This window comes from Delphinapterus leucas, chromosome 4 (genome assembly GCF_059928025.1).
Source record: "Delphinapterus leucas isolate spDelLeu-1000000601 "Yukka" chromosome 4, BTC_Dleu_Yukka2, whole genome shotgun sequence".
In the NCBI taxonomy this organism is placed as follows: Eukaryota; Metazoa; Chordata; class Mammalia; order Artiodactyla; family Monodontidae; genus Delphinapterus; species Delphinapterus leucas.
Window position 1 is genome coordinate 31,085,909 of NC_143132.1, and position 13,747 is coordinate 31,099,655.

The 13,747-nt window shown below is 35.8% G+C and overlaps 1 protein-coding gene across 1 annotated transcript in view; it reads left to right on the forward strand.

Annotated features, from left to right (window-relative positions):
* Window positions 1-716: 716 nt before the first annotated feature.
* ROBO2 (roundabout guidance receptor 2) overlaps window positions 717-13,747 on the forward strand; it is an 83,219-nt gene continuing 70,188 nt past the window's right edge. Inside the window, exons 1-3 of the mRNA XM_022578293.3 lie at window positions 717-1,181; window positions 4,276-4,397; window positions 11,467-11,698. Coding sequence (XP_022434001.2) covers window positions 1,112-1,181; window positions 4,276-4,397; window positions 11,467-11,698 — 424 coding nt within the window. The 5' untranslated portion in view covers window positions 717-1,111. The remainder of the gene's footprint in view (window positions 1,182-4,275; window positions 4,398-11,466; window positions 11,699-13,747) is intronic.

A 13,747-nucleotide genomic window follows, 5' to 3' on the forward strand; every position in this document is an offset into this window, starting at 1 on the left:
TAGCAAATACTAGTATAAAATTGTTTTATGAGAATTTGAAAAAATAGTTGTACTAATGGGAAAATGTGGCTTCATATTTAGTTTCAATGTGCTTCTGTTTGTCACTATAAATATAGTGATAGCCTCTCTCCTTTTTAAGCATTAGGACAAATCATCACTTTCATTTTAGGCTTCCCTAATCTATTAAAGTTAAGGATCGATATATAGTTTTCAAATTTCAAAACAGTGTTTTTCTGTAAGTTTCATGCTTTGATGTAAAAAGACTTCTGAAAAATAAACAGACAGCCCTGAAAATCACATTTCCTCCTCATTCTAAACAAAAGCAGCATTTGACCTTAGACAAAGTGCTATAAAAGGGCATCCCGTCTGCAGATGACTGTTAAAGGGTCCACACATACAGATTCAGAGATATTTCACCATCCCGAAGTGATAAATCACAATACTGTGTAATGTACAATTTTATTAAAAATGTGACCAAGGGAAAATATTCATTACATGCTTCCTTTCTTCTTTTACAGATATGTAGTTTTAGAAGGCTCTATTATAATATTGCATGTGGAATTGATGCAAAAGAAAACACACCTTGTAACAGGAAAATGTATTGGCATAATTTACTCTGTAGTCCATTTATTCTTTCTACAGGTTAATTCTTTTCAAGGTATATATATATACATTTACGAGGACCATATTTATTGTATAAACTTGATGTTGTGATCTTGGCCTCTGTTCCTTTTACAGGTATTCATTTAGTGGCTGCTGTGCTTTAGCAAAGGGCTATCACATCTCCTGGGCTGAGTTTAATTTTGTTGTGCATGGCACTTCCGTTAGGTGGGCTCGGCTTTGTTGTTGAATAAACTGAAATCATCCAAATGTTTCATTTATTGGGCTGAACACTTCAAGCGTTGTGTGTGTGCGTGTTTAATTTTCAGCCATTAACCTTTGTCATTGATACCCAACTCCATTTCCAAGACCCTTATGACTGCTGTTTAAATGAAATTTCTGTTCATGTTTCAGCCAATCAGTGAGCAATAGCTGGCAGACAGTGGCAAACCACGTAAAGACCACCCTCTATACAGTGAGAGGACTGCGGCCCAATACAATCTATTTATTCATGGTGAGAGCAATCAACCCCCAAGGTCTCAGTGACCCAAGTGCTATGTCAGATCCTGTGCGCACACAAGGTAATTTCAATAGCTGCAAACATGACTGTTTCTAGAAGGAGGCATTAAACAGATCTTTAAGGACAAAGGGGTTGCAGGACCAAAGATAAATGTGTCTGCATTACTTATTATAATGTTTCACTAGACCTGATCCAGTGAAAGAGAAGAAAACTTGTTGTTCACCTTGGTGAGTGTGTCCTCTTTCTGGAGTTGTCAGGGTCTATTTGGTAAAAAAGAAACAGAATAATTTGGTACAATTACATAGTAAGTTAAATTGGGGCTTAACTGTAGGGCTTTACTATATTTCAAAAGAAGGAAAAATGTTCCTCCTTCTTTGAAATTAATTGTACAATAGCAAAAAGTGATCTTTAATGGATAAAATGCCCTGTTAGGGATATCAAAATTACTTCCTCTAGTTCAGGAATTGTGTTTTGATAGTGCAGTGGGTCTCAAGGTGTGGTTCCCACAGAAGCAGCATATGCATCGCCTGGGGCCACATTAGAAATGCAGATTCTCAGTCCCTGACTCAGAAGCTCTGGGGATGGCGCCTGGCAGCCTGTTAAAGTGCCCTCCAGGAATGTTAATGCTTAAGTTTGACAAGCATCATTACAGTGTATTTTATTAAACCACATGTTTAAAGGAACAATTTGTTTCAGGAAGCAGTAAACCAAGCTTTCTTCCCGAGGTATGCAATGCTTTTGACTAATAAAAAACAAAACAAAACAAAAACACCCACCCAGAATATTATAAGATCAAAATGGAAGATTTCTCATCTCATCTTTCATAGCCTGCCGCTTCAAACTGAGAAGTTGCTGCAGTCTAGGGGTTAATATGGGATGTTGAATTATAATTTTCCTTCTTACTAGTAGGTGAAGGGAATTAATAAAATAGAAACGGTGGCTTTATTATTTGTTACAGCTTACTTCCCACACGGTTCTTGAGAAAGGGTTAATTATTTCTTATTTGTAAAAGGCTTTGAACAAGATATTTATAATTCAAAGTAGTATTTTTATGCTATGAAAAGCACCATACAGCCATAAAATATTATTATAATTACAATGTAGTTCGGTGATAGCAACTAGCATGCTATTATAACAGAGAAGGGCACCTTAAAGGAATCAAGTCAAATAAAGTTACCACGTGATTTTGCAACGTCGCTGACATAATGACAGTCAAGGGAGGAGGGGATGCCACTTTGCTGTTGTTCTCTAAGCACTAATGTGATTAATTTCCCATAATGATAAAGGGACTGTAGGTAAAGAACCTGTCTCAAGAGAAGGAAAAAGTACAAGAAGGAATTTGACGACCTGAAACTGTTTCAATTTTACCTTGCCAGGATCCAGTTGCTTTTAGTGTGTCTGAATTTAATGAGTACATTAAATTATTGAACTAGAAAATGAAGAGGTGTATGGTTTTAAGTCAAGAAATTGTAGTACCCAGATCATTTTTTTTTTTTTTTGCGATACGCGGGCCTCTCACTGTTGTGGCCTCTCCCGTTGCGGAGCACAGGCTCCGGACGCGCAGGTTCAGCGGCCATGGCTCACGGGCCCAGTCGCTCCACGGCTTGTGGGATCTTCCCGGACCGGGGGAAGAACCCGCGTCCCCTGCATCGGCAGGCAGACTCTCAACCACTGCGCCACCAGGGAAGCCCAGGATCATTTTTGACACCACACTTTCAGCAGCTTTGCATTCTGCAAAGCACTTCTTTGCAAAGAACACTTGGCTGTGTGAGCTCTTATTTTTCAAAGATATTAAATACTGTAGAATTTAGCAATTTCTTATTTCAGCAAGGCAGCAAGTACTTGTACCATCAATATCACAGTAGATCATAGATATATCAGCAAAGATTAATAGTATTCACATGATATTAATAATACACACACACACACACACACACACATATATATATATATATATATATATATATGATTTCTAAATCAAGTAAAACTCACTGTGTTGTTTATGTTAAGGATGAAAAAAAGTGGAACTGGAAAAAAATTACCAAAATGTAGTCCCTAATTATTTATGTTCCAACTTAAGTTAGTGCACCCAATTTAAGTTATGGCTGAGATATGCACTTAAAAATATTTTTGCAAGAGTGTCGCATTGTGGCCTGAGGAAATAGGAGAAAACAAGATTAAGAAAGTAAATCCTTTTAAATTGGACTTCATTCCTTAAATAAGGTGATTGAAGAAAAAAATCCAACGTAACATTACAGCGCACCAGTTAAAGAAGCTGATTTGAGTATGTGTGAAATTCAGTGTTTGATAGCAATTTGATGGACTTGGACGTCTATAGTTTATCTTTTTTCTTAATGGACACATAGGATGTAAACCATTGTATGGGAAGTAGAGTAGTATTTAGGCGAATGGTGACTAAGGGGTCAGAACAGTTTATGGCTGAGAGTATATCATTTTAAACATTGTAATTCTTTCTCCCTCCTACCCCCCATCACTTCGAAAAAATATCATGATTTTTTGTCAGATATTGGAGTACTGCTCAGAATTTATTACATAGAACATTTTATCAGCATTTTAAATTGGTCAAAATTATTTTTGTGAATTTGGGAGGGTTCTTCCCCTTCTTTCCGTCATTTTGTTTACTTTTAGTAACATAATTCACTCACAGTCCCCCTGATTACTTCCTCTTCCACACTCCCAGACTGAAATAGGTCAAGGAATAGGAACACACAACCTATAACTGGGGAAAGGGATTGAACAAATTCCTCAACAGCAATTTTCAGACCTGGCCCCATTAACTACTTGGAAAAGTCCTTCAACATGGCAACATCTGTGTAAAACTGATGTTTCTAAAGAAGTCTTGCAGCACATACTTCATCCTTTAATAAGAAAATAATAGATCTTTCACAGCAGTGTACTGAGTGGGGATAAGGGGTTGCATACACTTTTATTAATATTATTTTAGTGAAGATATCAGTTCTCAAATTATGTTCTAAAATGGTGGTACATATATAAATATGCTGTAACGTTGTTTGTCCCAAAGAGTTCCTAATTTTTCCCCTGGAATTATTTCTAATGGCATAATATTGGCTTATATAATGTATATTAGAATTCCACTATTAATTTTAAAAAATTGGGAATGGTTATCCCTGTAGATATCAGCCCACCAGCACAGGGAGTGGACCACAGACAAGTCCAGAAAGAACTCGGCGACGTCCTTGTCCATCTTCATACTCCGGTTGTATTGACTCCCACCACTGTTCAAGTCACATGGACGGTAAGTTTTTAAAGACTATCCTAATGGTAGTCTCTTTTACTCCTTTAAGAAAACAAACCAAAACAGGAAAAAGCAAACAAACAAACCAAAAAAAAAAAAAAAAAAGTAGCAAAAAGACTCACCATTTAAAGTCAAGGTGTAATCAAAGGCAAAGAAGAAAAAAAATTCCATAGATAAAAGTGTGACTAGAGTAAAAATAGGTCGCAATATAAACAATACGATCTGTCTCCTGAATTTTTAAATGGCCTTACTGAGATATAATTAACATACCAGAGTTAAAGTGTACGACTCAGTATTGTCTGGTATCTTTGCAGAGTTGTGCAGTCATCAGCAGAATCTGATTTTAGTACATTTCATCATCCCAAAGTGAAACCCTCCGCCCATTAGCAGTCACTCCTCCGTTCCCCTGACTTTAGCCCTTTGCAACCACTAATCTGTTCTCTGTCCATATAAATTTGCCTGTTTCTTCCATGTGAATGAAATTATACAATATACGATCTTTTGTGTCAGGCTTCTTTCACTCAGCATGATGTTATTGAGGTTCATCCATGTTGTAGCATGTATTATTAGTACTTTGTTCCTTTTTATTATAGAGTAGAATTCCATTGTATAGATGTATCTCATACATCTGTTTATCCATTTATCAGCTGATTCATCTTTGAGTTGTTTCCACTTTTGACCATTATGAATGATGGTGCAGTGAACACTTGTGTACACATCGATGTATATTTTCATTTTTCTTGTGTATACTTAGGAATTGTTGAATTAAACTCTCTACTTAACGTTTGGATGAGCTGCCATAATGTTTTCCAAAGTGGTTACACAATTTTATGCTCCCACAAGCAATATTTGAAGGTTCTAGTTTCTTTCACATCCTTGCCAGTTTCTCTTGCATCTTATCCTGTCCTTTTGATTATAGCTGTTCTAGTGGGTATGGGTGGTATATCATTGCGATTTTAATTTACATTTCTTTAATGACTAGTGTTTTGAATGTTTCATGTGCTTATTGAGCATTCGTATATCTTCTTTAGAGAAATGTCTGTTCAAATTCTTTGCCCATTTTTAAATTGAGTTGTTTGTCTTCTTAGTATAGCTCTATAATGTTCTTTACATATTGGATACAAATCCTTTATCAGATATATGATTTGTAAATATTTTCTCCCAGTCTGTGGGATGTTTTTTTACTTTCTTAATGATGTCATTTGAAGCACAAAAAATTTTATTTGAAGTTCTCTTCTAAATATAAATCAATCATCTTCACATTCTTTTAGCTGAATCTCATCCAGCAGTACCAAGAAAAGTATATAATTTTAATAATTTGACATATGTAGTAAAAAAAATTAATGGGTTTTAAGGAGTAGATTGATATTTTAATATATGCTAAGAACATCCAATTCCAAATTCCATGCATTATTAAATGTCAACCTGCCCACTGTTATTTCAAAATACAAATGTTTTCATCGCATGATAGTCACTGAAATGAAAACAAGAAATAGCATAAAAATAGCCATATTACTCATATTAGAGGATATTAACCCTTGTATATGTGTTTGTGTCTATGTGTGTCTGTTTTGTGAAGAGCCAGATAATGTTCTTCCCTGTGCCTAATACGGTTTTTGCCAACTTCTCATTTATGCCTGAGATCTCTTGCCGCTAAAAATCCATAAGGATGATAAAAGAGCAGTTTTTTAAAACCCCCCATATTTGTGCTAGATCTTGTATGTTGTGTAAGTAATGGTCATTTGAGTTATGGATATCTAGAAAATTTTCACTTTAATTATAATATTAGAATTATATCCATCATAATTAATTAGAAAGAATTATATTAATTAGAAAGTATTTATAATTATGACTATTAGTTTTGTTGTTGTTATTGTTTTTGTGGTAGTAGAAGAATGACAGTAAGTTAAAAAAAAAATGGATTTTTCCCCCTTAGAATCCAAGTTTCTTTAGGAAACTATTTCACCCATTTCCATCAATTCCCTTAACAAAAGAAGTTGAAAAAGGAAAACCAGTTATTTTTCGTCAGTTCTTAATTAATTATGTTTGAAATATGAAACACAATGAAGAGAATTATTCCAGCGTCCTCTTATTAATAAAACCATTGAGCAAACATAGTTCAACAAGCATTTTTTGAGGACCGGTTTTGTACTAGATGTGGGGAAACACTGTATAAAGAGACACAAATCTGCTTGAGAAAAACGTGGGAATTCTTAATGACGGTACACAGGGATAAGGGCCATAACCGTATGTACACATTTTATAAACACAGGTTTCAATCAAAGAGGAAGTGATTAACTCTATCCTCAGGCATCAGAAACAACATTATCACTTATCTACATCTATACGGGGAAATATAGAGGCATTATTTATTTGAACAGAGGAAACTAAATTAACATTTAAGGCTGTTTTGTCCAGTTCTATAGACTTGTAAAAGGAAACCAACGCAGACAGGTTGAACAGTGTTCCCAGTAGCCTACATCTATTTACAGGTAAAGATAGGATTAGAATTTCCTTACTTTAAACCTGCTTTTTGTGTTTTTCACTTTAAAGATAAACTGTAGACAAATATTTAGTTGAAAGAAATACCTTTAACTGTGGAATTTCAACATATGATCCTGGATGGGGCACTTTACTTCTTAAACCACACTAGTCAAATGTTTAGTGAGTACCAAACTGGGTAATGCTTTAACAAAAAATAAAACTAAATTTATGTTTTAAGAGTAATTATGATTATTTAAGATTACATTGTTTCCAATTTTATTTTTGATTTAATTTCACATAGACTTATTCTGTTTTCTGCATATAATGGTTTCTATTCTTCTGCTCCCGTGAAGGGAGTATAATGACCTCATCATTTTTCCAATGGCACAGGAAGGGTATCATTTGCCATGGCTCTTCCATCTTTCTGTAGCTTTGGCTAGATACCAAACAAATAAAGCCAAGGAAAGGGTTATATTTTGAACAACAGATTCTTCCTCAGTCTAAATTGAAAAAGTCTTTTCTGCTTTGTTGTGAGTTTTGAAGGGGTTTCTTTTTTAAGCTGCTTCTAAATGTGGAAATTATTTGGGTAAGAATCAAAGTCATTATGTTTATGAAGTTAATCACTGTAAAAGTCACTGAATTTAAAAGAATAAATCAAATTAGATAAAAATTTCAGATCAGTAGTCTGGGAGTTCTTCCAGGAGAGGGACCTTGTCATATTCATCTCTATATCCCAAGAAACTTGTCATTTCTAGTTTGCATATCTCTATCCCTCATGAGCTTGTGTTCTGAGAGTCCAAAGTTCATGCTTTCATTTCTGTTTTTTCAGAACAAAGAATTCATTATGAAATACTTTTTCAGTAACTGTCTGTTGAATGATCAAATCAGTTGTTTTCATACATTTTAACTTTCTACTTTAGAAAAGAAACCATTCAATTATATCACAAATTCCCCACGAATTTGTAGTTACACATGAGATAAGTACGTATTTCAGAGGTAAATTTTAGTGAAATAAATTTAGGCTGGAAGTCAGATCAGTTGCCAAAGAAATTGTAACCAAATATTTCATTTTCATGTCATATTTTCAACTTGCTAAATGTGTATGTTCTTTGAGTTATAACACTGTTAGTATTTGAGTTATAGACATGTTGACGTTTGAGGGAAGAAATATATTCCCCAGCCCATGTATTTCGATTAGGGGTCAGCTGATATGGTTTATCAATAGTTGGCAGGATTCTATTACCAAACACATAGGATGTTTGAACTGGAAAGACCATCTGCCTGCCCCACAAGTCTAATCTTGAAGCAACAGTACTTAACAAAGGCTACTTTCTAAAAGTGACTGCTGTTATAATGAGGGTAGGTAAAAATGATGAAAATGGCTGTTTTACAAAGAAAATAGCAATAAATCCCTTATTTTAAAATCATTATTCTAGTTTTTGTGTGTGTGAGTGTTTTGTTTTTATTCAAGGACAAAAAGGATTACAGGCCCCTTGCCCCTTAAACATCACAGCTACTGGAGTTGAAAGAGTGTTTTGGCGAACTTGAATTTCAGAACTCAATTAAACCCAGATCAGTTACTTAGAAGGCTAAGCCCACCAAAGGAAATTCAACTTGAATTTTCAGTATAGATGGAATTTTAAAAATTGAAATGATCGATATTGAGCATCTCGCTTTAAACCTTTTAATGAAAGTGATGATTTGAGGGCCACATATGGGCCCCCATTTTTAGTATATCCCTTACGTAACAATGCTTTATCATTGTACAGCTCTAAAACTTCAGAGTGCTTTAAACTGTATTAGTCATTTAATTGTTTCTGTGCCCTTGTAATATGCATATTATTTGAGCAAACTAAGTAAACTGAGGCTCAGAAAGTTTAAAAGGCTAAGCCATCACTTAATAGAGACCTTGTGACCTGAAGACTGAAACTCTCTTCACTTCACATGTTCCTTAAGACAATTCATTTGTATTCAGATACCAGAAAATACCAATTTTTTTAATTCTATAAGCCCATGCATGGATTTGTGGCTGGACTCTGATTATAATCAACTCTAAAAGAAAATCCTCCTTCTTATAACTAGAATGTTAATAAAACTAGTGACAAGCATAAGGTTTAACTCAAAAGTGACCACTTGTCAAAAGGTGCTCCAAAAGTCAGTGCTGTAGAGCACATATCCACTAAAAATCCCACCTATTTTTTTAATAGGTAATATGCAGCATTTTCATTTTTGCTTTCACCTGTAACAACAAATTTCCTTCTGAAAAGAATGTATAGCAACCGCGCAAAATCAAGTTAAACTATTTAGCTCTTAAGCAGGCCATTAGAATACACTGGTTGAAGGCAATGTACACTGAAGTGAGCAAAGCAATGTTGTGTAGTAAACATTAGCTTCATAAAGTCCTAAAACACTTAATTAATGAAAACCAAACATGGATAAAAGCAATTTACCCTGATTTACAGACTCCCTTCATCTGGAAACAGCTGCTTAATGTCCTTCTTAAAAACACAGCTTGCTTCTTTCAGTATTAACAAGCTATTATTGTGAGTTATGTCTTTCTTTCAGTATATAAATTCACTTAAAGTGAATGCAGAGAAGTTTATAAACTGCAAGCTTAATGTTGTTTTAACATATGCTGCAGGGATTATTTTGAACATTGACAGTTTTGATGAAAGGCATCTCTCCTGGCTCTCATAAATTTACCTTTTTGCTTTTTACTTGCCTTGTTTTATAATGTCAGAACAACTTCTGCTTTTCAAAAAATACGTATTTTGGTATGAACACAAACTGCTAGCATGCATTAGGATTCAAAGATCATGAGCTTTGGTATCAGAACCGAGCTTACTTTTCCTTGACATAACCTCATACAAGTGTAGCACTAATTCCACAAATCTTTGAGGGTTAGAAAACTGTCAGGTGGGTGAAGGAATTCTTACTTGTTGAGACTCATCTGTGAAACTGGAATTAGCTATACTTAGAAACACACATGCTCATGCTTACCAACTTTATGGATTTTTCTAGCTTGGACATTCTAAATACCAAAAAAATGTCCCTTTGTTTCACTGTATTTTGATTGAGGTTCTGTATTTTTTAATTTTCTGTCGTCACTTAAAAAAATATTTTTAAATGCTGCAACTAATGAAGAAATGCCAGAAGTTAATACATGAAAGAATACCTTTTGTTTATTATGTGTTAACAGTTGGATAAAGACATTTTTAAAAAGCTGAAGTAACCATTTCCATCATCACCTTCTTTATTTCCTCTCTCTCCTCAACCTTCCTAAAATGAGGTTATTCCATCTCTTCTCCATTGAATTTTACACATTATTTGACAGTGAAATATGTCAAGTTAAAGGCTTCTTAAAATATGGCTACTAAACTACAGCATATGGAATATTAATTGAAGAAGGTGCTGTGCTAGTTATATTTGTCAAGCATTTCTAAAAAATGGCAAGACATTAAAAAAGTTTAAAAAGCTAAAAGTCCCTTTATCCCTGAAATGAAACAATGGTAACTCCAATAAAGACTTTTCAATAAATGTAAAACAAGAACTTGTTTTTTGATATTTTTTGATATTTTGATATTGGTTTTCAGGTTCCAAATCTCAGATTTTTATTAAAAACAGCTGCTTATCCTCTGTACCTCAAATGAATGAAAGGATCAAGGAAGTTGTCAGGTTGTGCCAATAGTGGGATATTGGAGGAGCCAGAAGTTGATAACTTAATAAATGTCTTTCATTTAATATTTGTTAATGGGTATAAGCTTTTCATATGCATTTAAAACAGACGCTCTGGCGCCACAACTCTTGAGTCTCTTTCATATGCTTCCTTCAGCTACAGGAATTTTACACATTCTGTTCCTACTCTTCTTCCCCTAAATAAGTCTCACTTTCTATGCAGACCTCAGCACTTGTTCTTCTTCCAGGAAACTGTCTCCCCTTCCTGACCACTCAACTTCCTCTCCACTCTATGCTTTCTTAGCTCCTAGTACAACTCATTCATAAAATCTGCGTATGCTTATTTGTTATGAATGTAACCTGCCCATTGTTTGAGTGATCATTAAATAATGCCCACCTCCTACCTGAATTCTATGCACCATGAGGCCTGGGACTGACTCTACTTTCATTCTCCATTTTTACCCTCAGAGTTAACAGAATAACTGGCACCTCTTAGTAGGAACTCAGAAAATGTTTGAGTGAGTGAAGGCATTAGTGAATGAACAAGGGATGAGAATGGAGATTCCGGACAAATAGCACACTACATATAAAACCACAAAAATGAGAATTGTTGACTACAAAAAAAGAACGAACAGACGAGCAACAAAGCTAGAAACATTGGCATGTCTAGGCCTTGACAGGCTTTTGTGCTAATCCAAAGAATTTGAATTAATTGAGTATCTTAGCTGCTATGAAGTATTTTTAACAGGAGAGAATGTTGTTCCACTCTTCATTTTGGAAATAACAACTTAGGAGCAACGTGAACTCAGAACTGGAAAAGGATATTAGAAGCAGGGAGATGAATTAGAAAGCCATGGCATCACTCAAACACTTCCATTTGGTTTCAAAAGTCTTTTGCTTTGTTTTTCAGGTTGATCGCCAACCCCAGTTTATTCAAGGCTACCGAGTGATGTACCGTCAGACTTCAGGCCTGCAGGCTACATCAACATGGCAGAATTTAGATGCTAAAGTCCCGACTGAGCGAAGTGCTGTCTTAGTCAATCTGAAAAAGGGGGTGACTTATGAAATTAAAGTTCGACCATATTTTAATGAGTTCCAAGGAATGGATAGTGAGTCTAAAACAGTTCGTACTACTGAAGAAGGTCAGTATTCAGATTTCTAACATAAACCATACTTAAATAATGAAATCAATTTCTGTTGAAGTTCTAGTTTATCATCTTCCTTAGAAGGGTAGCAAAAGAGATTCTAAAAGTCAATCCAGGAAGTATCATTTTCTCCTTTTATTCTGAGAATTTCATAGAATCTAACAACTCAAAAAGATGACATTCAAGTAGTTTGAATTTTCCTTAAGGAAACATTCGCTTCAAATCTTGTTTTTCAGTGCACTGGAATTTGATTATAATGTTTTCCTATTTTTTTTTTTTTACACATGGATTTAGCTCATTTGGCTTCATTAAAGGACAGGCTAATGGAAACCCAAGTACACAGGCTGTTCTTTGTCTCTCTTTGTTTGGGTAGAGTAAAGCATGACATTTCCTTTCATAAGCCTCCTTCCCTATGGGCTCTGCCAGTCTGATTCATAATTTCTAATCCGGAAGGCCCCTTGCATGTTTGCAGCAGCATTCTTCTTAGTGATGTTCCCTCTCCCTCTTCCCTTTGTAACTTTTCTTACCTGCAGATACTTTTAAAGTCAGTCTGTGATGGACATGAAATTAATGTTGGTCTCAACCAGTCCATTTTCTAGTGTCTCCTTCCCTAAACTAGAGGTTTATAATGAATGCTATCATCAAAGTACAAAAAATCCGGGCTTCCCTGGTGGTGCAGTGGTTGAGAGTCCGCCTGCCGATGCAGGGGATGCGGGTTCGTGCCCCGGTCCGGGAAGATCCCACATGCCATGGAGCGGCTGGGCCTGTGAGCCATGGCCACTGAGCCTGCGCGTCCGGAGCCTGTGCTCCGCAACGGGAGAGGCCACAGTAGTGAGAGGCCCGCCTACCGCAAAAAAAAAAAAAAAAAAAAAAAAGAACAAAAAATCAGATACCAACTATAATAAATTCCCCCCTTTTCTGCTTTTGTACTAATTTTACGTACAAAAACATTTTATATAAATCAATATAAGAGCAACCTTAAGAAAATGTGTGTAGGTTGTTCATGGTAACAGAGAGGTACATGTTTGACCAAAGAACTTTTAAATTATACATATCTTATAATAAGCAACACAGAGAAATGTTATCTTCATATTGGTTTACAGTGTGATATACTGACATGAGCTGAAGTGCATATTTTTAAAGGCATCATTAGTCTACTTTTAAGATTTGTAAAGAAAATAAATTAATAATAGGATCTTTATCCCCCATTAAATTTTACTTTATGTGGATAATGTGTAGAACTAATGAGTGGGGTGGGTAAATTTAATACAGAATGCTACATTTGAAGCATATTTCCAAAAATCAATTTCACTGCAGTTAGACTTTTCCTCTAGACTAGACATTTGTCACCATTCGGTATACGTTCATTTCCGCTTTCTGTGGCCTTCTGAAGGGAACAAATTGGAACTAAGCTGGGCTTGTCTGGGAGCAATGAGCAGGTTCTTTCACATCTGTGTAATAATTGACAGGTCAGGAAATAGGCACGGTGTTCTCGCCAAGCTGGCGGTAAGGCAGATGAGAAACCAGTTCTCCAAAATGTTACTTTTCAATGATGTCTACTTAATAACTACAAAACTGGTAGGCAAATGGTTGGATTGATGTCATTGTGCCACATTTTGGAGCAACCTTATCACACAGAGGAGTGATAAAGAGCAGTATGGTGGTAACATGTCTGTGTGTGTCTTACACTCAATGCAAAGATGACTATACCTTAGTGAAATATGCTGTGACAGATTTATCAAACGTGGGAAACTTTATTGATAGGCTTTTTTTTTGGAGGGGGGGCTGCGTTGGGTCTTTGTTGCTGCATGCAAGCTTTTCTCTGGTTGTGGCGAACAGGGTCTACTCTTCGTTGCGGCGCGCGGGCTTCTCATTGCGGTGGCTTCTCTTTGTTTTGGAGCACGGGCTCCAGGCACGTGGGCTTCAGCAGTTGTGGCACTTGGCCTCAGTAATTGTGGCTTGAGGGCTCCAGAGCGCAGGCTCAGCAGTTGTGGCACACGGGCTTAGTTGCTCCGTGGCATGTGGGATCCTCCTGGACCAGGGCTC